Below are 25206 nucleotides of genomic sequence, written 5' to 3' on the forward strand. Positions count from 1 at the left end.
TCAGAGGGCAAACATTAACCTCTGCTCCCTCAGACTCAAGTTCACTGCTCCAAACTCTTTAAGAGGTGGGACTGGAGGGGCCTCACACTCATACCCACAAATATTTTCTTTTACTCTCTTAAAAGCGAATATAGAACCATAGTAAAATTGTACTTGAGTAAACCTACCCGAATAAAAAAAATCTTTACAGGAAAGTTCTTCATATAGAAGCATTTTCTTTATAAGAGAAAAACTAAAAACCATCTAAATTCACAACACTAAGGGAAGAGCTAAGTAAACCACATAGCAAATGAAATACTATGCAACCACCAAATATGATTTTTATGAATAAGATAGACAAATGTTTATGTGATAGGTGATTTTAACTATGTGAAACATACATTCCCAAAAGAATAGAATGAGACATCAACATGTTAATAGGGGATTACCTTTGAGAAGTATGAGGAATGATCCCTCCTTGTCTTTACACTTTCTCTTCCTTTCAAATAGTCTCTATTTGCCTTTGCTTTTGTAATGCATTATTTTTATAATGGGAAAATGTATCCTTTCACTTTATTTTAAAACTAAGTAGGGGCGCCTGGGTGGCTCAGTCAGTTAAGTGTCCAACTTTGGCTCAGGTCATAATCTCATGGTTTGTGAGTTTGAGCCCTGTGTCGGGCTCTGTGCTGACAGCTCAGAGCCTGGAGTCTGCTTTGGATTCTGCGTCTCCCTCTCTCTCTGCCCTTCACCTACTTGTGCTCTGTCTCTCCTTCTCTCAAAATTAAATAAACATTAACAAAAATAAAATAAATTAAGTAAAAAACAAGACGAAAAACTTAACTTTTCTCCCCAAGTACTCACATTTTCAGGTATGCTGGGAAGTTCTCTGGTATCAGGCACAGTAAAATAAGAATGCTGGAAAAGAAAAGCAAATGCTATTTATTTTTGTAAACATATGCCACAAGCACATTACTCAGAAATCCAGTAAGGGATCTGAAGATAGTTCCTTACTCAATTGAGGAAAGTTTCACTCATAGGAAACGACCACAGAATATTTTCTTTGGATAATGTTGGATTACAGCCAGACATGTTAAATCATCAGTTTGGTAGACGGAATTCTTTTCTATGAGAGATGAACATCTTTAGGAGATATAAATGAACAGCTCAACGAGGTTAAAGGCTAAATTCCCCTACAATGTTTGCACATTTCTGAACACATGAAAGCTGCAGGCTTCATAATTTATTGTTCAATGAGGCAAGTGGACTCAAGGGACCAAGTATCACTAGGTTCACTCAGCAATGGTCTTACCAACCAAACCTGCCATTTCATTTTAGCATCTGAGGTTATATCCATATACAAGCTGCGGGCAAAATCTGCCCCGAAGGCCCAAGTGACGTTAAGGACAGCTCTAACTGAAGGTCTGCTGCACTGAGATCACTACAGATGGCTAACAGTGGAGAATTCTGTCCCCTATGCAGGCTCTGCAAATAAGCCTCCTGACTTCCAGTGTAATCTCCAGTGAAGGGAGTGGGAGACTCAATGGAGCTGAAAGCCTGACCTGTTCAAAGAACTTTCAAGGAGGCATCCCCATGTATGTAACGAGCATATGTCCCTGAGTTAAATGACAACAGGCTGAACTGATGACACCTCTTCTGTGCTACTAAAGACAAGGAGGACAATGGCAAGCAGGACGGGAGAGGCTGGTGCTAGCCAATTAAAAATGGGATTGTGCAAAGGGCAGGAAAGGTCGCAGCAGAGAAGGTCAGCTTAGCCACGGCCAAAGTTCAAACCTGGACCCCCAAGTGACATTTCAGGAAGTCCCTCCCCTCCATTCTTGGATAATTGCAAAATAAGTAGGTCTCAAGAAGAATGGGTTGTATAGACTTCCTGAAATGAAAGGCTGGGTGACAACTGCAATAATGACAACAACAACAGTAATAGTATAAGCTGCTTGCCTGATATTCAACAGATACTGACTGTTGGATACTGCTACATGGGAGGGTTTATGTCAGGGAGTTGTACAAATGTTATCTCTAATTTCCATAACAAATTTTAAGATGATATAATCTCCATAGTATAAATGGGTAAATTAAGGCTAAGGGCACACAGCTAGCAGGTAACAGAACCAGGAACTGAAACCAGGTCCAGAGAACGAGAGCTATTCTCTTCCCACTGAAACAGATTGCTATACCTATACTTTTTATGAACAAATTATAGCTAAAGCCTCTTGAATTAAAGTAAACTAAAAGGCAGAAACAAAAATTATGAAAAGACCACTTAAAAAAAAAACCCCTCTCTGCAAAGCATCATTCCAAAAGCTGCATGTCTGTGCCAAAATACCACCTATGAAGTCTTATAATAGAGACTATGCAGCATGAAAACTAGTTAACAATTGGGGCACCTGGGCGGCTCAGTCAGTTAACTGTCCAACTCTTGATCTTGGCTCAGGTCATGATCCCACATTTGTGAGTTCGAGCCCCTCGAACTGTCAGGCTCTTAGGATTCTCTCTCTCCCTCTCTCTCTGCCCCTCCCCTGCTCACAATCTCTCTCTCTCAAAAATAAATAAATAAACATTTTAAAAAAACGCTAGTTAACATCCGATTCAATTTAACAATGAGTTGTAAAATACAAGGTTAAATTTGATGCTATGAGATACCAACTTCTATCACAAACGGCTAGGGGGAGTCCCAGGAAATGTTCAGTAATGGATGTCCACATGGTGATGGAGTGACAAAATAGTGGCCTGCACAGCAAGGGAGAAGGAACAAGGACCACAGAGTCACCATTTAATAGTTACGTGAACTTAGTCAACTTCGCTTGATAGCTCAGAACTTCAGTTTTTGAACCTGTAAATGGGAAACCTGAGGTCTCCTTCAAAACTGTTCTGAAGAATAAACGTTATACACGTGAAGTGCCTAGCATTCCATACATTATATTTTAATAGAAAATTATTACTTCTCGACTGCTAATTTGCATTTGTATTTTTTCTCAATTGTCTCTACCAGACACACAGAAGTAGTCTCTTCTGGCCAAAGACACAAAGTCTAGGATTGCCATTTTCCCACATTTCAGGTTTTATAAGCTGAATGTGACTAGCCCTTCAAAATCCGAAATGCAACATGGAGAGAATTCCTCCCGAATAGGAAAGAAACAAATATCTGCCTTTACAGATGCAATGGATTGTAAACAGTGAGGCAACGCAATTCCAAAACCAAGTAGTCCCCAGGCTGTCCTTTGAGATTCTGTCTTGCTCCATCACCCATGAAATGCAGCAACCAGAGGAGGTCAGAAACATTCCTAGGAACCACTGGCACGAAACAGCTGCACCTCCTCCCCCCAACAGTTTCTCCTGCCCCTGGGATGGCTTGTCCTTGAGGTCTGGCAGCCACTCAGGGGAAGGAGTGGCCCTTCCTCCCCAGCAGCTGGTGACCCAGCCAGGCTACTCCACAGCTACCTGTCGGATGTCATTACAGACTGAAGCGGAGAGATCAAGCTGCTTGAGGAAAAGGGACAGGGACAAAGGCAAGGTTGCTTAGCTATCTGGCAATGACCCGAACAGGTCTAAAGCTCATTTCTTCATCATCTTTTCCGTGCAGTCTTCCCTTCAAGAATTTCTCTAACAAGGTTCCTTTCCTTCCTCTCTTCTATTAGAATGAACAAAAACCTCTATCAGACCAGTTTCTTCTTTGCTCCCTTTCTTTCAACACTCATGGCCTAGTGGAAAGAACATGGGCTTGGAAGTTAGCCCTGGGTTTGAAAACCCCAGTCTTCTCACTTATTAACCACACAGCCTTGGGTGAGCAAGTACCTTTTTCTCTCTAAGCCTCATCTATGAGACGAGAATGCTACTATCTGTTCTGTAGAGTTGTTTTGAGCATTAGAGATGCATACTTGGCAGAAATTAAGAACTTAACGAAATAGAAGATCTATTATTAGTTATTGGTAGTAATACTGCTTTCAATTTGATCATTAAAAAAAACCCTGTGAGATATGTTTTCTTTATGAGGGCAAATACACTAACCACTGAATACCAATGTTGCACCTGGTCCTAGTGAAGCTGAACAACAAAACTTTCTATTATTTCAAAAATAAATCTTTTTATCTACCAGACCAGTCGGTCGGTCGGTCGGTCTGTCTGTCTGTCTGTCTATCTATCTATCTAAAGAAAGGCAGACTGCCACATGCAACACCTCATTTGGATGTACCTAGAGCCTTGGAAGCTTGACTACCCTATCTTCTCCTACAAATGGACCTTGAGAGCTTGTTTGGAGATTCTAGCAGGAGAGCACAGCTACTCCTATGCCCTTGACTAAAGAACGATCCTCCTCTATCAGGGGAAGGTCGTGCTCTTCGACCAAAGGCACAGCTTTGGGAGGGACACACATGGAGAGGTGAGGGAGAAAGGGGATGGGCAAAATCAGCTGGATTCTGTGATCAGCGGGGTGACAGATGTCACATCACACATCCAACACAATTTTTTAAACATTCAGATCCCACAACATAGGGAAAATAGCCCCTGGGTAATCAGTCAAAAGCTGGCCAATGGGTGTCCATCTGAGAATTCTGATGAAGGTGGTGGCAAAGGTTTGACCTGGAGAATCAGAGAACTCCAGTAACTGAAATATGAAAAAGATCCCCTACACCTCTTCTGACATCTTGTCCGATCAATGAGGAGCTTGGGACCCACAGGCTAAAGGTTTTAAGATCACCGAGGTCACCGGCAAAACTACAGCTAGACTGAAACTTCCCAGTGTGGAGGGTTTTCAGCTGAGCGCACCACACATCACGTAGCGTGTACTTAAAAGAGTTCAAAGAAACAATCATTCCTGTGGGCCAGGAACCATGCTAGGCTCTCTCCATTCCTGTCCTTGAGGGGCTAGTGGCCGAGACCAGAGAACAGATGTGGTGTGACTAAACACTGCAAAGCGTACAAGATGCTCAGGGCAAAGAAGAAAACCTCGTCTAAGCCTTGTGGAGAGAAGGGAGGCAAGGGGAGGATTTCTCTATAAATAAAATCCAAGGTGAGTTCTGAAGGATAAATGTGGGTTACCTTAGTTAGGAGGAGAGAGGCAGTGTTGAGGGCTCAGGGGCGACAGCATGGGCTTCAGCAAAGGGGCATGCACAGCAATGATGAGAAGGGAAGGAAAGCATGAGGCAGGGGGCTGAGGAGGCGGGAAGGGGCCAGCCATCACATCCCAAGCCCGGCACCTGCCATCCAGGAGATGCTAGTGATGGGATGCCAACCAGGAAGAGGGGAGCCTGGGGACACTTGGGATCCATTCCTCATGGAATCCCAAAGAAAGGGAAGAACTTTAACTCTCTGGCCTGTCTTGAGTCCAGAGGCTTCAGAGGCAGGGCTGGGGAAGGTGCAGACAACAAAAGACGATCCTGTTCGGCTAACTCCATCTTACTGTTAATGATGAAATGGTTTCTCAGCGATCATTAATTTTCTGCCCCCACTTACCACACTGAGATGAACAGACACTCCTGGGTCAGGAATGGGAAGTTTGTGCAGAGTTTCAAGAAGCTCATTCCACTGATTTTCCTGAAAGAAATAAAAGGCCTAAGTAACAAAAGCAAGGCTGAGCCCTCAGTCAGAGGCCAGCAGGGAGGTCTGGGCACACAGCGAGCTGGAGGCCCTCCTGACAGAGGGGGCTGGGGAGGTAGTGGCCGCAGCATAGAAACAGGCTTGATATTCAAGTAGGTTGGACAAAAGACACTGCTTTATGGCTCAATATAAGAGCCAAACAGATCCTCCTACACCAAGTTTGACATTTTCTACTGAGTAAGACACCTACCATGACCGCCTTTTATGGATCATATACCATAAGCTCTCAGCAAACCTACCCTCTCAACTCCATAGCAACAACTTTTAAATGCAAACAATCCCAGCTTACAGGGCGGGGGTGGTTGGGAGAAACAACGACGACACTATAGATCTTGTCTTCATCATCATTACCCTCAATTAATTTTATTGAGTGCTCGCTGGATGTACACAGCAGCATCCAATTATGGAAAGTTAAAATGAACTACATACAACAGCATGCAATATAGTATGGTGGCTGTGCATTTTAATTAGTGAAATTGAGCCACAGAATGAAATACAAAGCAGTACAAATTATTCGATTGAGAACAGATTCACTTTTAAAATGCTCAAAAGAACACTGCTTATAGAATTATGCAAAAGCCATTTCTCCCACTCTGTGGAATTCTCTGTGCTGACAGAATAGTATTAAGCTTGCAGTTCTATCCATTTGTTACCTGTTTGATCCTCACAACTACCCCACTTCACAGATTGAAAACTGAGGCTCCGGAGGGTGCAACAACTTGGCTCAAGCCAGGAGCCGCATGCAAGTTTTCTGTGTTCAAGCCCAGAGGCCTCTCCGCTGCTCTATGGCAGTCTTTGGAATAAACTTAAAGGAGAGGGAAAAGAGGATGAGTCCAGATCAAAAACCTGTTTCAGGGGCACCTGGGTGGCTCAGTTGGTTAAGCGTCTGACTTCGGCTCAGGTCATGATCTCGCGGTCCGTGAGTTCAAGCCCCATGTCAGGCTCTGTGCTGACAGCTCACCTGGAGCCTGCTTCGGATTCTGTGTCTCCCTCTCTCTCTGCCCCTCCCTGACTCACACTCTGTCTCTCAAAAATGAATAAATGTTTTTAAAAAATTAAAAAAAAAAAAACTTGTTTCATTCCGAACTCTGATAAATCGTTCCAGTCTCTCACAGATAAATGAATGTGTGCACATGCACACGTTTACTTCTGGTCTGCAAAAAATCTCGAATTTACAGAGTAATTGTAAGACAGCAATTTTTTATTTCCTGAACTATGTACAAGTGAGTTGCTGACATTATGCCCCATCATCCATATATACAAAGGACATTCTCCTGTACAACCACAATTAATCATCAAAATCAGGAAATTAATATTGATAGAACATTCCCATCTAATCCTCAGATCTCATCAAGTTTTATAAATGTGCCCATAATGTCCTTGGTTAGCAAAATAATCCAATTCAGAATCACATGTTGCCTTTAGTTGTTAGGATTCTCTGGTCTTCATCAGTCTGGAACAGTTTGAGTCTTTCTTAGATTCATAGGCACTTGACAGTGAGTCCAGTCATTCTGTGGAATAACTCTCAATTGTTTGATGTTTTCTATTGATTCAGACTTCAATTTGTTCCATGATTGATGATGTTCCACTTTGATCATTTCATTAATTCATCTGAAGTCTCTATTATGAAGGTACTCATTTTCCCTCTGTGTTTAGCAAGCATTTTGTGGAGTGATACTTTAGGTAAATATCCCATTCCTCATCAGACTTTTAATTTGTCTGTACACACACACACACACACACACACACACACACACACACACACGTAAGGACACACAGTTTCCTATTTTACTCAATGACTGCAATCCTTTGCTATTGCTATTTGTTTTGATGCTTGAAATTGTCCCAGATCGGACCAGTGGGAACCTATTATGTCTTTCAAGCTCACTTTTTTGGTCTTTCTGACATGTCCCCATCATGTTTTGAGCATTTCCTTTGAGCACTTTTTGGCACAAAAAGATATTCCAGGCTCATTTTATACTTTCCCTGCTCCAGCCCTGGAATTAGACATTTCTTCAGAGTTCTGGCTCCTTTTAGTGGAAAATGTTATTTAGAAACCACAATTTACACACTAGATGTGCTCACTGCTACTTGGGTATTGCTGATCCCAGACTCTCTTAGTGGTTAGAGCCAGAGAATATACCACACACAGAGAGATGCACAATATACACATCTTTATTGATTTCTATATCTACCACATATATCAAAAGCCATAGGGTTCATACTAATGGGTCTAATTCCAATCCAACAAAGGAATCCTTCTAGTTTCCTTCCTTTTCATATTTGTAACTAAATTCCACAGAAGTGAACAACCGATCCTATTTTCTTAATATACTTACTAATTTGTATGTAACCTATCTTTTACGGCTGACCCTATCCACCCAGGGGCCCTTCTTGCCCTGCTTGAATATGGCTATCCAGTGCTAGGCCACCACTGTTCACTCTTTCCCAACAAAAAAGCCCTCCCCACCCTGGGTTCCAACCCTCCAGTGCTGGGCCACTGCCGTCTCCTTTCCTTTGTGGATCCCTCTAGATCCTCCCAGCATTCGGATATCTGCTGCCAAGCCACTGCCACCACTATCCCACGTAATGAACCATTTCATCCCTCAGGCTCCAACACCCTCAACCAGGCTGCTCTCTGGCTCAGATGCCCTCTTCAACCCCTGCCAACTCTTCCACAGGGATGCCCTCCATGCCCCATCCACAGTCTGATAACCAAAAATAACCAAAAAGGGTCAGCGACCCAGACAGACACCCTCATCATGTAGCTTAGGTTCCAACACTCCACTCTGAGCCATCATGGTCACCAGCCACACCTAAGCCCCCCAGCTGAAGCCTAACTTCCTAGTGACTTTTGGATTTGGGGAGGGGATTCTGTTCTTTTAATAAAAGCTCTTCCTCCCCGTTCTAATCTGATAACCCATGGCTTGCCGACAAGTAAGCCAGTTGTACACAGATTCCCTTTCATCTGCGTCATAACTCCTTTAACCAGAAAGAATTTAACAGAAAGAGTATTGGGTACAGTGGAAAGAGACTCCACTAAAACATATCACTGATCTCAACTCTTCACTCCAAGAGGCAGGGTCCTTCCTGGGGCAATGGCCCAGAGGACTGGTACACCAATTTTACAGGGCAATAATCCTATCTTCTCCTACGCATGGGTTGTGCACACCCAATCTTTCCTGTATCACAAGACATGTTTTTAAAAGTCCATTATGTTTTAACTGACTGGAGCATGAATATGGAAGAAAAAAATTACATGAGTCAGTCTCCAATTCTAAGACTGTTAAGAGCTTACATGTGCTGCCATTCTATTTACTAAAGACATCTTTCAAATTTGAGTGAAAACCTGAATGTTTGAGTGAAGTGAATTGTGAACAGAAATCGATGAAGAGACCCAAGATCGCCTCTGAATTCATTCATTAAAGAATAAATCACTTCCTGTGTGACAGAATTCCCTGATACCTAAGCACCCTTTCAGAGTCATTTCTATTGGTTATTCCTTCTGTTTACTGTGGCCTCTGGAATATATTGCTGGCGAGTAAATCTAACTTGAAGGAAAGATTTGATTACACACACAATTTCCACTTTTTCTCCAAAACAGCATTTCCTAAAGTATGTTCCAGGCAACACTAGTATCTCAGAATATTATTATTTGTCATGGAATAAAAAGGGTTTGGGGCCAAACAGGATGGGAAGCACTGAGTAACATACATTTCTCCACTGCAGGACCTTCTTAGAACCACCAGGACATGAATCTTAAGGAGACAAAAATGAAACACAACGTTCCCTCTCCCCAACCGCAGTATTACTGAACTACGGCACCTTTTTGCATGGAGCATTTGTCAGAACTAATGTTCTGTAGAAAGTATGAGGGGAAAAAAATTTCTGTAGCATTGAATAATAACGTATCACCAATTAAAAAATCTAACGCCACTTACAAAAAGGAATATATAAGAGGTTAGATATATGGACAAACATCCAACTCACTAATAATCAAAGAAATGCAATGAAAACAGTGGGACTATTCACTTATCAGATAAACAGTGAATTCAACCAACGATACTGGTGAGAGCTTGGTGACCAGGCATTCCTGTATGTTGGCAGCAAAGGGTATCTTTTAAGAAACTGGTACAATTCTTTTGGAAAACAGTTTGGCAAATCGTTTTTAAATGTTTATGTGCACTGCCCTTAAAAGGGCCCATCTGAGATTCTCCTCTTAAGTAAATAATCCAAAATGAAGGAAATGCCTTACATTCAAAGATGCTAATGGCTAATGGCTTACAAGGGGGGGGGGAATCCCAAGTAATAAAAACTCCCAACAGTAGGGAAATGCTTCCAAGGTCCATAATAAAATGCCATGCAGCCATGAAAAATATTCACAATGTTTTTACTAGCATGGGGAAATGCTTCTGTCGCTATTGCACCTGAAAACTGTGAGCTATGAAAGTCTAAACACAGCTCCCGTCGACCCTTCACATCCACAGAAGACCTTCAGCCTATCATTTCTTCCAGAAGTACAATAAGGTACAGATAACTTTTTAAGTAATTCCAAGACCCTTAGAGAAGTTACTGAAAGAGCACAACAAAGCCTTATGGAAATGGGAACTTGGGACAGGTGGCTAGGTCACTTGCCAGTTAAGTGTTTTATTCACAGATCCGAGCCCTGCAAGCATGACATGAGCAATTCAAATTCAGCAAAATTATAATTTAATACATGTCATGAACTTTCAGGGCTGCTTGGGAATATCAGATATTGTGAATATTAACTCTGAATGCTAAAGGTCTATTTATTTTTTAACTCAAAAAGCAAAGGAAGAAACATCTCCAAATACTAGCGATTCTTATTTTAGGGAGGGCGGTTAGGGGGACATATTAGGAGTGATTTTCTCTTCCTTCCTAGTTCCCGAATTTCCCAAACGTTCTATAATGGGCATGCATTACTTTTTGGTAAACATTTTGGTGACACATAAGGCATGTATTACTTTAATAATCAAAATGTTAGAGTTACTTGCTAAAAAGAATAAAATATAAGGTAAATACCTGGCCTTTTGTCGTGTAATCCGCCAAGATGTTAAGCAGCTTATAAAATACTTCGAACCAGGGGAGATAGCTGTGGAAAGAAGGGCAGAAACACGAACTATTAGTATGCAGGTCAAAAACTTTAACCAGGAGCTAATGCAAGACTGGCAGGTTTCAGATTTTCTTCTACATCCTGAAAGAGGCTTCCCGTCATAGGCTCCTGGAAACACAGACTAGTAGAATGCTAATTATTTCCGGGATTAAAAAAAATTGTCTATGTAAGGTAGAGGATTGAATGTCCATTATAAATTATTCCCATGCCTCAGAGCTAGAACAGGTTCACAGAGAAGAAATTCAAAGCAGATTCTGCTATCGGGAACCATCTCTGAATAGGCCCCCAGGCCTCTCCCACCACACTCGCCCTTTCCAGGAAAGCCTCTAATCAAGTGCCCGTGACCGGACACACACGGACACACAAGCAAACACACAGCACTTTGGTGTCCCAAAGGCCCCACGAGCCCGAAACCAGTCATAACATTCAATCAGACGTCCCACCTGTACCGCACGCCCTCCATACTTACTGCAGGACCAGTTCTAATTCTGTCCCCACTGGCCTCCGCTGGGTCCTCACCATGCTGCTCCTTCACTCTGAGGACAGTCTGGTCCTGACCTGACTCTACCCTCTGTGGGGCTTCAAGAATGCTCCTTCCAAAATGCACATCTAAGCGGCACGCTGACCCAGCTCCTGCAGTGGTGCCCCATCACTACCGGACTTTTTAGGTTGATGTTGGAGACTCTTCACTGTCAGGTCCTCGACTGCTCTCTGGCTGCCCTCTCCACCTCCCCACATGCACTCTTCTCTCACTGCAGCCTCCCTCTGAGAATGGCCAGGCATCCTGAAACCTGCCCGACCTTGCAGACACTTGGCGCTTCCCTCCCTCTGACCTTCATGGTCTACTCTAGCGGGTTTCCACTCACCCTCCTGATGTTCCCCCTTGCACGTCCCGTTCCCACCCCTGATGCCCTAATTCCCTCTTCTCTGTGCTGCCCCGGTCACATGCATATTCCCGTTATAACATTCCACACGCCATGTGGCACTCAATGGCCTGTCTGTCTTGCTAACACACTGTGCACAGACAGACAGGAAGGATCACATCTTTCTTCACTTTGTCTTTCCAGGGCCAAGCATGGGGCCCAGCGCTTGGTGTTGACTGAACAAACAGAACTATACAAAGACTACGAGCAAAAAGCACGTTAATGTTACAGAATTGTTGTTGAACGATCTCCCCCCCCCCCCCGCCCTGCCTCCCAAGAAGTATTGTCACTTCATTGAAATGGCTTTGTTTTCCATAAGAGACTTTTCCAAAGCGACAGAGAGTCAAATGAGGAGAGTGGCGTACCAGGCAAGCTCTTGCTGTCCTGCTCACGTCCGCCCTGCTGAGCTCACAGGGTCTGTTCCTGATAGAGCTGGACGCGCAGAGAGCACTGATCCTGCCGGCGGAGGGAACTCAGCACCCCGTACAGATTACCAGCTGTACGGCCGAGGGTAATAGATGAAGTGAGAGGCAATCCAGGGGACAGATAAAGTGCACAGTTCTCCATCATTAACGTCTGTCTGAAGCCAGCACATGCTACTGTAAAATTTAAGTAGCTTATCAAAATATACTGATAAGCAACTTAACTTTTCACTTCTATGACAGTATTATCACTTCTGTTAATATGTTTCAATCAGCCCTGGCAGCTGCATATTGACTATTACACAGCAAATGACTGCTGCCACTTTACGCAGCATTTACTTTGGCAGAGCAATGTAAACATTCAAGAGGGATTAGGGAGGAGATAAGTTTCTCCCTTCCTATTCTGTTAAATAAACCTCGGCTGAGTTAAAAGCCATTATAGTGGGAACAATAAATCCCCTCAGACGAAAACTCTTGCCCAGATTAGAGGACTCTTAGTAAACAAATTCAACCAAGGCTTACAATTTTTTTTTTTTTTTTTTATCCCTTGAAAGAAAAAATGCCACTAGTTAAATCCAGCAACTCCAAGTCAGGAAGGAAGGAGGGGAGGAGGGGGGGTGGGTAGGAAAGGAAGAAGAGAAAATATTTTCTCGCAAGGAAACCACGGCCTCAAGTAAATGAGAGAAAAGCTGAAGTCATTTTAGGAATGCTTGATGAAGTGATGGGGCAGGCCGGATTCTCTGGGAAGTCAGGACTGCAGTATTCGTGCAGGAGGCTTTTGCCACTAGGTTCAGCTGATCAACTAGCACGGGCCCTGACCCTCAAGCCTCTACGTGCTCCGCTGCTAGGGGACGTGGCCAGGCAGCACCCAGCTTCTCACGCTGGGCCTCCACCTCACCGAATCAATTCTTCTTGGCTACACTAAGCAGAACCCTCAGTCCTGGGAGGTTTTGCAGTTACCCTGGAGATCAGCCATTTCTTTCTCCCTCTGGCCTGACCGGACACAACTGTTCCCCACATGTTGTCCCCTGTTCACTGACAGATGAATATCCAGTGATGGCAGTGTTAAGGTCTTGAAACCAAAACCCAGCTGTCTTCTTCTTCAAAGGATCCCTCTTTTCCCCTGTTGGGAGGCCAGGGTTCACAGCTGAACTTTATCCAGTGGCGTTTCCTGTATCGCTTCATTAGTGCTGGCACAACGGCTTTGCATGGCCTGCGAGGTTGCAGGTGAGGATATGGAGACCCTCCACTCCATTCTGTGCGTGTCTGTCATCATGGAGTAAACACTACTTCCCGGTCCAGAGACAGGAAACAAACACTCCATTACACTGTTCGTCCCTAGACATCTAAAGCAGTTCCAAACATCCCTGGGCCTGCTCTGCTCGCTACCTTTATGCAACTGCTCGAGTCTGCGATGCAGAGCATCACTGTGCGGTGGGCTCAGTCCAAGGCCAGGGCACAATCGCCAGAGGACAAAGGGTCCCTGCATTCAGGAAGGCCATGGTCCTAGTAGGGAAGAGAGACGTACACAACAAAATAGTTTGGGTAGGGGGAGCTGGAATTCTTTTCCCAGGGCTTTATTTAGCTCCCACTTTGGATCAATTTATAAAGCTGTCATAACCAACCAGCAGAGCCTCGATGGGACAAAGCCAAAACAGGACAAGCTCGTTTCCAAGGCACTGGCCATGATCCATGCTTCTCTCACCAAACTGTGGCTCAGGTAACTTTGTCCCTGAGGCTCTGCCGTCACTCCCTGGCCTAACAGTCAAATGGACAACAGGCTCTTGTTTTGTGTGAAGCAATACAGAGCCTTAAACTTGAGAACTCAGGTAGTAGCCGAGTATTCCTACATACACGGCCTCACTGACATGGGGCCATCACAGGCCCTGGTAGGATGTGCAGGGGTAGGTTCCAGAGACTGTGCTTAGAGTCAAATGGCCCACAGTAAAAATCACCTGTAAAAGGTCCTTAAATTACCCCCAACATAGAGCAGACATGGTTTTGTAGACACCAAGTAGCCGGCCTGAGTTTGGGGGACACGGTGAATGAAAACTCTGTTCCAATCTGTCAGCTTGGAGAGCTGCTTACCCTCCGGCTGAACTCAGGAACCAAGTCCAACTGAGGACAGATGACTTACTTTTCTAATCTCGCTCCACTGAATGGACTGTCAGGATAATCGTTCCCACTGTTTTGTGTGTGTACACGTGTCTAAGTGACCTTGTGTAAGTGTATGTGTGATGGGATTCCACGCCAGTGTCGTTAAGCATTTAGATAGAAAGCCACTACAAATTTGAAAAAGCTCTCCCCACATCTCTTGCTAATAGTTCAGTTCAGAGACATCAGACGAGCCCAAACAAGGCAGGGGTGTGCGTGATAGGGAGCAACAGAGGCAGCCACTGACCAAGCTGAGGAAGGTGGCCACCTGAGAGAGCAAAAGCTGTGAGCAGGAGGTCAGAGTTCAAGCGTGAGGAGGGGGGGGGGGGGGGAGGAGAGCCTCCTTCAGGGGCAACCCGGCACAGAGTGCTGGGGTCTGAGTGGGGTGAGGAGGGTTCCCTGGCAAGGGAAAGCCAGGGCTCCAGCAAGATAAGAAGAGCACCCACACAGAAGGTGGCCTGGCTTGGAATGCCAGCACTCAAGAGGGGGTAAAGATTTAAGGAGGGGCAAAGGCCTGGTACTGGTAGGAAAGCATCTAGGTCAAGAGAAAGAGGTTGGCTAGACTGGTATTGAAACCTAAGAGGACCGAAAAAAGCATCTGGAAGGCAGTTCAGTGTGGGGTGTCAGAGCCTGACTGGGTAGGAGGGCTTCCATGAAGGGTGGTGAGGCAAAGTCCAAGCAGTCGAGAAGAAGGTCTACGGTAGGAGGAGGCGGCAGAGCCTCAGAGGTCAGAGTCCAAACAGAATATCCCTGCCTAAGATGTCAGAGTCCAAGTGGGGTGAGGAGGGCGGCCACGGAGGAAAGGACCTGCAGCGGAGCGAGTCCGATCAAGTATGTAAATGCATAATGGAAACCATTACTACTATCAGAGAAGAGAGTTACAAATATGGACCAGGAAAAAACAAGAATGAACCTATGGTGTCACGTTGGAATTCGATGAAACTGTGTGAAATCATGGAGACAGATAAAATGAGCAGAAAGACAAATGTATATGTGTACATAATGTGCATATACACCTTATATGTACATATATTCTCTAGCTCTAGCCACTGAAGGGGCTTGGAAGCAGAGACACCCCAATTACGATGAGCATGCTTCGTGTCCAGGTCTTGGTTTCTAAGGACCATCTGCCACAAAAAGGAACCAGAGCTCCTTGAAGAAATGTCTGACTCCAAGGCTGGGGCTGGGAAATATCTTGTTGTACTAGAAAAAAGGCAGTGCTCAACACATGATCAGGGCATGCCGACAGGACACAAAAGCCAGTTGGGGGAGGGGGGTTCTGGCTGACAAAATCTGTGACAATCTGAGCACCAAAACAAATTATGATAGAAAGAGATAATAGAACAATAAATAAATTAGGAAATCGTGAGTCTGGGCTAACAGGAATAAATGAATTGAAAGTGTGATGAGGATGAGAGAAGATGAGGATATGCACAATACACTTTTGAACTACAAAGGGGAAAAGAAGGAAAAAGCCTGGGAGACATGACCTCAATCAAGTAACGGGACGAACTGAACTGGTATATCGACTGGCAGAATGCAATGAAACAGGACAGAATACTTCCATCGCGTTCTAGGCACGGAAGGAAGAAAAATCAGATAAATCCAAATTGAGGGACCTTCTACAAGCTAACAGCCAAATGTCAAGTTCACAGAAGCGTAGGAAATGTTGAGGAGCTCTTCCAGAGTAAGACAACGAGAGAGGCACGAAACTAAATGCAACATGTGATTCTAACTACAGCTTGCGTCTCCACGTATACAGGTGGTCCAAGTATTACATGGCAGCACTGTATCAAAACCAATACTAATTTTCTGATGGTGATGATTATAATGTAGTTATGTAAAAGAATGTGTCCTTTTTAAAAAATACACTAAGGTATTTGGGGGCTACTGGGTATTATTTTGGCAACATCTCTCAAATGGAGCATTTGTGCTGTATTCACAACTTTTCTGTATGTTATTGTTTCAAAATTGTAATAAAATGGAGAGGAGAGAATCGAAAGGGTCTTTTGTATCATCGGAAATACTGTAAGTAGGGGCACCTGGGTGGCTCTGCTGGTTAAGTGTCCAGTTTCAGTTCAGGACATGATCTCAGGGTTGGTGAGTTCAAGCCCCGCATCAGGCTCTGCACTGACAGTGTGAAGCCTGCGTGGGATATCCATCCTTCCATCCTTCCATCCTTCCATTCCTTCTTTCCTTCCTTCTTTCTTTCTTTCTCTCTCAAAATAAATAAACAAACTTTTTAAAAAAAATAGCGTACGTAGACCAATTAGAGCATACAGAATAATAATATGAGCAAGGAAAATAAAAAATCTAAAACCATGGCTATCGGGAGGGGCATGCAATAGAGAGAACAGCTGCTTGCAATGGGGGAAGTCAATCCCCAGGGCACAGAGAAGGTTGAGCAACAGCTAAGTTTTCAAGAAGTCGTTCTCCATGTATGGGAGGAAGGCTGGCAGGGGCGGGGATAAAGAGCATTAGAGACAGAAAAAAATCTCAAGAGCAATGACTCGCAGGCTTGTCCCTCAGGGCCCGATTGGAGACCTGTGCGCAGCTGGAGGAGCCAGAGAGAAGGGGGTGCTGGCTGCAGGACCCAAGGCAAGGTAGGGGTCAAAAAAGCCAGACTCCAGAGGGCCTGTCACATGCCGAACTGATGGGCCTCCCCTTCATCCCTTCATTCTGTTATCACTGGGAAACCAAAGCGACAATTAAAGAGAAGTAACAGTCTGAGGATGAGTATTTAGAACTAGGTGGAGAGTGACGGTTTCCCCCTCAGCACGGTCCAGTGGATCTCAGCCTGCCCAGATCATGTCCACTTTGTTACCCGAAAGTCTTTGATAATCTAGTTATATACCTAATTTTTAAGACAATCAAGAGGATGTTTGGGCTCTAATATAAATAATAAAAAGTACTTTATAATAAAATTTTAACATTTAAACACTGAGACACCATTATATTAGAAATACAATGAAGTAGCACCTCCCTGAGCACTCTACAGCTGCTTTTAACTGACGTCTGGAATGAACTTAACGCTAAAGAGAGTGACACAATTGAATTGAATACGCTCTTCAATTTTTCTCAGTGATTTCCACTGCCTAAGGAGTTCGTAAAACTCCACGTTGGGTACTTGAAGAGAAGAGACGTATCCCTCTTTTCCCTGTTTCCTGTCAGATGTTGCCAAGATTCATCGGATGACAAAGCATCCTTTGGTTAAGGCTATCTGGCATTCAGTATCTAAAGTTTTCAAAAAACCACCCCCGGCCCACAATTAAGAAAAAAAAGAAAAATGCAGAGCAGCGCGGCATGTGCTGAAGAGAAATAACCCTGGGTCAATCTCAGTTCTGAAACTTTCTAGCCGTGCCACCTCAGGAAAGCAATCTCTTGAAGACTCGGTTTCTTCTTCCATAAGAAGATATACACCACCTAACGAATGTAACTGAGGGATGCAGACGCACCCAAGTCTGGTGCCTGGAACCTCTACCTAACGTTCTCGCCAATCTCAGCTTTGAGAAGCTCTTTTTGATTCTGTCTGGGACAGAGGTGCCTTCAGGACTCTGTACAGGAAATCCTCATGCCCTGCAGTCACGAGAGTGAATAGGAGAGCATGAGCCGTTACGAGAGGAAAAACCAATGATGTGGCCACTTAAACCAGTAAGTCCCCACTCGCCCCTTCTGGTTTGACATAGTATCTATCCCTGCTCCTCCGTCAGGGTCTTGGTGGCCAAACATCTACGATAAAATGTAAATAAAACCACAACCATTGCAAAGGATGCAGGATTTCATGAAGCCCTGGTTTAAGATGCTGGCCACGTGCTTGGATTTGAGGAAAGTAACCCACAAATGAAGACGTGGGAGCTTCAGACCAGATAACAAGGGACAAAGAGAAAAGTCAAGAAAAGCAAGGATGGAGGCACCACAGTCACATCAAAAGAAGACGAATTCAATATCAAAAGATTAAGAGAGGCCTTGGGGAAATTGATAAAGTCTTCAAGTACTTTTGGAAAAATGGCTTTTTATGACTATGCTGAGAAAGTCAAACATAGAGTATCATTTTGTCAGAAAAATCACCTCTCCCCTAAAAAAACAAAACAAAAAAAACCATTGTGGACTCATTAGTTACTCTTTCTAAGAAAGACTGTATCATTGGTATAAAAGCTAGGTTTTGCCAAACTCAATTTATTTCCAAAATTTGCGTTTCATTTCTTTCTAGATAAAATCCTAAAGGAAGTTTCCCCTAATTTTTAGTATAAAATTTTGGTCGCCACTTAAATAGAGATTTTATTCCCAGAACGTTAGGCCCTCTGGGCTCACCCTACATGCAGAGTCACCATGGTTTATAATGTATGCTTTCTTTTCTTTGTCTTCTCCATTAGTGTCAATTCCATGAGAGCAGGCATCACGGCTGTGTGTTGACTATTGAATCTCTAAGGTGTGCCTGGCACATGTTAGACATTCAGTAAGTCAGAAGTTCCCTTGACAGTTGTAACTCATGACTGCAGTTTCTACTAAGGCCACTGCCACTAGAGTTAACAGTCAATCAACCCTTACTGGAAGGCAGGGCATCTGGGTTAGGAAAATGATCCAGAACCAAAAATGACCCCTGCCAGTGGACTGCTGGAGTCTGTGACAAATCATTGGAGTAAAAGTCAAAGTAGATCATGAAGGACCCACAAAGTTACGTTTCTTGCCCTTAGCCCACCCATCCAATACAAGTGAACACCAGCACCTACTTTTTTTTGTTCCAACTTCAAGCACTGTGGGGAAAATGTCACAAAACCAAGCTGATTGTTTTAATTGGGCCACTTAATTTTTCAAGCACAGGTGAGCCTTTAGAATTACTCAAGAATCCTCTGTCAGGCCAAGTTCCCCAAGAGAGTCTGCTCTAAACTTTCCCTTCTACCATCTCTAACCCATTTCTCCGGCTCCTCAGAAGATACTCTGGTCTCCACACTTACCTGCAGAGAAAAGCTCCACCATGAGTTTTCCTCTCTTCCACTTCTAGACTTTTCATGCCTGCCCTCCTAACAGGAGCTGGGAAGTAGAGAAGACCCTAGATCCCAACTACACTGCCTTCTAGAAGACCTATCTTCTTAGCACTCCCATCTGTACGCGTAACAAAACCACCCATGTGTGCCGGTCCACAGTTTTCAAACTACAGCTTTAGCACCAAAGAGTCCACATTCATCCTTATGAGAAAAGCACACCACATCCTCCTGAGCTAACCACATTAAGCTTCAATAAATGCTTTTCTGGAATTTAAAACCGAAGTGACGTTTACAGTCCAAACATCACACGTTTCCAGATCATTCATTCTGCAAATGTGACAGTCAATCGTCCGTCAAACCACACATTTCTCCACACTTACTGAGGCCCATCCAGTAAATGCCTGGCATTGTATCAGGTACACGGGGAAAGAGACCAAGGTCTCAGCATTTGGGGAGCCCACAGTCTAAGGAGGGAAAAGCAGACACATGGGCAGATGACGTCAGCAACACAGGGCCTGTGTGAGGGCAGAGGTGCATAAAGGGAACAGAGGAGAAGTTCTGGGAAGGCTTCCCACAGAAATGACCTTGCTGATCTCTTTTACACAGAGTACAAAGTCAGAAGACTGACCTGGGTCTGAGTATCACTTCTGTCCCTAGCTGTGGCCTGAGGCATTTTTCCCCCCTCCATGTATAAAATGGGGATACACTACCTACACTCACACAACTGTTGTGAGGGTGACATATGTGAGGGTGCCTACCACTGTGCCTGGAACGCAGTAATCAATGTTTTTCCCTGCCAAGACCATACTCGCAGTGCTAGGAAGATCAGAAGTCAGAGGAACTTGACTAGGGCAACAAACAACCCCCTTTGGGAGATCAAAGCTAGTCTCACTCAATGTGAGCATTCTGCTTTGCTCACAGCTGCTAACGTCAAACTGTAAATTTATTACGGTAGCCAGTTAAGCTCAAAAATCTCTGATTTATGTCCATAATTAGCATCCCATTGTGATACCTACTACATCTATGCAGGAAGATATATCGCATGTACTGAATGAGTAGAAATATTAATTTGCATTAGGAAAAAACACAAAAAGTTCCCATAAAACATCTGTGCTTACATAAATCTACCCAAACACACACTTGGATTTGACTTTGGTAAGAAGGCTCTTTTCTCTCCTGATGGGTATTCAATAATTGTTGCTTTTAGAGAGCAGATCTGCTGTCGTCTTCTCGATGACAGCGTCGCTGTGATTGAGGGAGATTGCTCAGGAGGAAAGCACAGAGGCACTTTTCTGTTATCACCGGTGAAGTGTTGGTAACAGAAGATCTTTGGAGTAATGACACCTGCACTGACAATTGAGTGTAATTCTCAGATATTTTCCATTGAGCCCAGAGAGGGCGAGCGCACAGGCCTTTCATCATTTTCCTAAGAGAGCTTATGATGCAGCCCGCTCCTGTATTCACACACCTACAAGTTTTTTCCCCCCATTCAGAGCATCTTATTCTATGGTTTTAAATTACTACCATAATATAATATAATGGGTTAGGGCGGTTCTAACCAAGGCCCACCTTACAGAATCTTTCATAGACTAAAAGAGAAATACATTGTCTCTACTGAAAAAAAAAAAAAAAAACCACAGCAAGGAGAAGAAATGGCTACACAAGAAATCCTGTCCTACTTTCAGGAGTAAACAACAAAATTAATGAACCCACTGAGACACCGTTTGATGATATTCTCGTTTCAGAGCGAAGAAGTGGAGAAAGAGGGAAAACATTTACCAAGCTTCAGGAGCTCTGAAGTATCATTCTTTACAACTCTAGAAGATGGATCATCATCCCATTTTACAGGTGAGAAAAACGGAGTCACGGAGAAGTGAAGTGACCTACCTGGGACAACATAGCTACTAAAAGCACAACGCAAGACACAAAACTAGTCCCGTAGGATTTCTGCCCTACCCGCTCCATGCAACACATTATTAATTGCACAGCACGATCCCATGCAATGATCAATCCTGAAATTAGGATTTAGAATTCTTACCTGTGGTTCTCACTGTGATGCCCTGATAAATGAAAGCCTGCCTCCAAAAGTCCCTCTGCTGGAAGTGTTCTGAGCAATCCAACTTTGGCTTCCTCCCAGCCATTCAGCATGTTTTCTTACTCTGCCAGCTCCAGGGACACTAGTCATGTGTCAGCTCTTTATTGCTTTAGGTATTAGTGTACATGTTAGATCCAGAAACACAAATATAAATGGCTGGATTTAAAATGTCTTCGGTGTTTTCAGTTTTTAAGTTTCCAGAGCTTCATGCCAAGACCCAATGCCTCTGCTACCTTAGATCTGGATTTCTAAGAATTTATCTAGACAAATCATGGCCCGGGTCACAGATTCTTAAACAGGCTGTGTTGCCTTTTTAAATTTAGAGTATAAAGCTTTAAATGTACGCTTATGGTGACAATTAAGGGAATGCTGGATTAGACAGGGCATCAGTTTTCCACGAGTAGCACTCATTTGAGCTCAGGTCCGCCCCTGATCTCTGCTCGAATGCTGTATCATTCCATCGCAAATCTCTCTATAAAAGTGTCTGGCTGTCTCTTAAACCCATTTACGCTCTATGCTTCAATGCCTTTCCTTGGCAACTTTTTCCATATGCTTCACTTCTTTCAGGGCAGTTCTGTCTCAATTCACAGAACAGCACACCAATCACAACAAGCAGGCAGGCAGGTAAAGAAAGGAAGAAGGACAGACAGGCACACGGAGAGAAAGTAGGATGTGAAGGTAGCCGGTCCAATAAAAGTAATGTTTTAAAAGGCAGAGATTTTAGGCCCAAAGAAAACCAACCGGGCATCTAACCTCAAGTGATCAGAGAGCCCTGAACTTGAATTTATAACCCAAACACCCTGTACCATATGCAACTTGAGACACACAACTGGTAGCGCTACTGGGGATTTATGACTTATGACTTGTTCATATTTAATTTGTAACCAAACACTTCCCCTTCCTCTTAGCTACCTTAGAACTCTTGATTAACTCTTGTTTTCACAGGTCAGAGGTTAAATAAAGGAAGGGAAGCATTCTGGGGTGAGATTGCCCAGAGCACCACATCCAAGAGTGACCTGTGCAAGGAACATTAAAATAAGTGATAAGACTAGGGATTGTTCGAGACAACTGATGTTCAAAGCCTCCTTTGGGTACAAAGCAGGACCTTACTAAGAGCTAGCAACAAGGACAGACAGGAAACTGCTCTCAAGTTACCTTTTGTGACAGAGCAACTCTCTCACCAAGAGGTCTCTCCCAAGATGTTCTTGGAAATGAGGCTAAAGGTTTTGAGGGAAGGAAAAAGGAATTTGTGCAAGCCCAGCAGCCCTTCCCCTGCTTCATTCTGCCACAGGCCTCTGTCTTGCTCATGGGATTCTCTTACCCTGGAGAAAACCTCTACCGCGATCTCATTTAGCGCACATGGGCCAGGCTGAGGGAAGCAGATTTCTTTATACAAAATTAATCACACAGAGACACAGCCACCCCGAACAGGGTAGCATCATCTATCCAACTGCAAGACCCATCTAGATCCAAGAACCTTTACTGCTGTGCTCCTTATCGTGCACCAAACATAAAAGTAATAATGGTAGAGACCACCAATATTCCGAAATCGCCATGTGTCAAGAGCTTTAGATGCATTTGCCTATTTATTCCTCATAGTAATTCTATTAAACAGGTACCATTAAATCTCCCCAGTAACAAATAAGAAAACTGAAGCACAGACACGGTAAGTAACCTGCTCAGAGTCCCGCAGCCACAAAGCAGATCAGGGTTAAATTCAGGTAGGTGTGTGTGCTTTACTACACCAGCAGGTTCTTTACTGAAAAAAAATCTCTCTGGGAATGGTATCAATGAAATGGCATCAGTGAAATGCCATAGATGACATGCGCACTTGACATTTGATTAGGTGTTTTCAAATTGTCGCAACAGAACAACCATTAAACTCATCTGCTCTGTAGCTAGCTCTTATTCATCCAGTCACTGCCTAATATAAGCCAAGCACTGGGTAGAGGCGAATAAAGGGTAGCCTCCACGCATGCAGGTCCCTGGGTTAGATTTGTATGTGAAACCACTATGGCGTTAGGAATGATCTGACAGAGGCAATAAAAACACAACTTGAAATTTATGAGTAGCGGTTGGGCCCCCCTGAGAAGAGGTGAGGTGTGCATTTTCTCATAACCACGTAACACAGCCATAGCACGAACCAGTTTCCTCAGGTGAGCCCTTCAACAGGCTGGGCAGACCCCATCCTGAGCCGAGGAGGAGCTGAGGATCCACTAACAGGGAGACTGAGTTGAAACAACATGCCATCAATCACTCTCTGTTTTGTTGCCCTGATTTAAAAACAATAATAAATACAAAAACAACCCTACACCTCCCAGCCACTCCTTATTTTTTAAATAATATTGGTGCCTATGACTGACTGATTTATTATAAACCTAGAAGAGCAGTCGGCAATGTTACAAAAGCCTAAAACTGGTGGTGTTAAACTCACTCAAAACATGGTAGCTTAGAGGGAGGTGAAGTGTTTGGTTAAAAAAGGCGTAAGTCTTAAATCCCCAGTGACAGTACCAGTTGTGAGTCTTCCTCAAAAGAGTCCCTAAAAACTAATCTTTAGAGAAAGGAGGCTCAAACAGCAAACCTGGCAGAAACAGGTTTCTTGGATATAAATTCTTAAACTCACATAGTTTGAAAGACAGCAGTAAAGTTGTCCTTCAATGAGTAACTACTAAAAGCAGAACATTAAAATGAAGGTCCAAAAATGTACACATGAATTATTTTTACTGTATTTTCACCAGCATTAAATGTTGTGGCTTAATTTTGGGGGGAATATATTTTAAACGGTAGTTCTTTATTATGTATAATAGCAATACATTCATACACACACCTAAACATGTGCTAAGAGAATGGTTAAATTAGGTTAAATCCAAGAAACAGAAAATGAGGTTTTAAAATGTCCTTAATGAAAAGAGCCTAAATGTCCATCAACTGATGAATGGATAAAGAAGTTGTGGTTTATATATATAATGGAATACTACTTGGCAATGAGAAAGAACGAAATATGGCCTTTTGTAGCAACATGGATGGAACTGGAGAATGTTATGCTAAGTAAAATAAGTCATACAGAGAAAGACAGATACCATATGTTTTCACTCTTATGTGGATCCTGAGAAACTTAACAGAAGACCATGGGGGTGGGGAAGGAGAAAAAAAAAAAGTTACAGAGAGGGAAGGAGGCAAATCGTAAGAGACTCTTAAAAACTGAGAATAAACTGAGGGTTGATGGGGGTGGGAGGGTGGGGAAAGTGGGTGATGGGCATTGAGGATGGCACCTGTTGGGATGAGCACTGGGTGTTGTATGGAAACCAACTTGACAATAAATTTCATATTAAATAAATAAATAAATAAATAAATAAATAAATAAATAAATAAAATCCTTAATGATACAGGAAGATATCCATGACATAATATAGATTGAAAAGAAGCAATGTCCACAACTATGTTTCATAGGTAATCATATACATTCATAGGAAGACTAGAAGATAAATTAACAGTGGTTATTTCCAGGTTATGGAATTTGTAGACAATTTTTGTTTCCTTTTACATTCTTTTCTCCAATTTCTATGGCTTATGTACTAAACATGCAGTGTCTTAAAAATTAGAAAAAAAAAGTCGGGGCACTTGGATGGCTCAGTCAGTTAAGCCTCCAACTCTTGATTTTGGCTCAGGTCATGATCTCATGGTTCATGAGATCAAGCCCCACGTCAGGCTCTGTGCTGACAGTGTGGAACTTGATTGGGATTCTCTCTCTCTCTCTCTCCCTCTCCCTCTGCCCCTCCCTTGCTCTTTCTCTCTCAAAATAAAATAAGTAAACTTAAAAAAATCTATTAAAAATTAGGAAAAGGTTGTTTCATCTTTTAGTACTCTGTACTGTTCGTAAGGGCAAGTACTGGGGCGCCTGGGT

The 25206-nt window shown here is 43.4% G+C and overlaps 1 protein-coding gene across 4 annotated transcripts in view; it reads right to left on the minus strand.

Moving 5' to 3' along the window:
• DENND1A (DENN domain containing 1A) overlaps positions 1-25206 on the minus strand; it is a 509451-nt gene that overhangs the window by 254339 nt on the left and 229906 nt on the right. For all 4 annotated transcript variants that reach the window (XM_047069226.1, XM_047069240.1, XM_047069220.1 and 1 more), the window contains exons 6-8: positions 10633-10702; positions 5446-5526; positions 841-894 (exon numbers count right to left, since the gene is read on the minus strand). In XM_047069226.1, coding sequence (XP_046925182.1) covers positions 841-894; positions 5446-5526; positions 10633-10702 — 205 coding nt within the window. The remainder of the gene's footprint in view (positions 1-840; positions 895-5445; positions 5527-10632; positions 10703-25206) is intronic.

This window comes from Lynx rufus, unplaced genomic scaffold (assembly GCF_022079265.1).
Source record: "Lynx rufus isolate CCGP_SWC_20201006 ecotype Redwood Valley unplaced genomic scaffold, mLynRuf1.p SCAF_10, whole genome shotgun sequence".
NCBI lineage: Eukaryota > Metazoa > Chordata > Mammalia > Carnivora > Felidae > Lynx > Lynx rufus.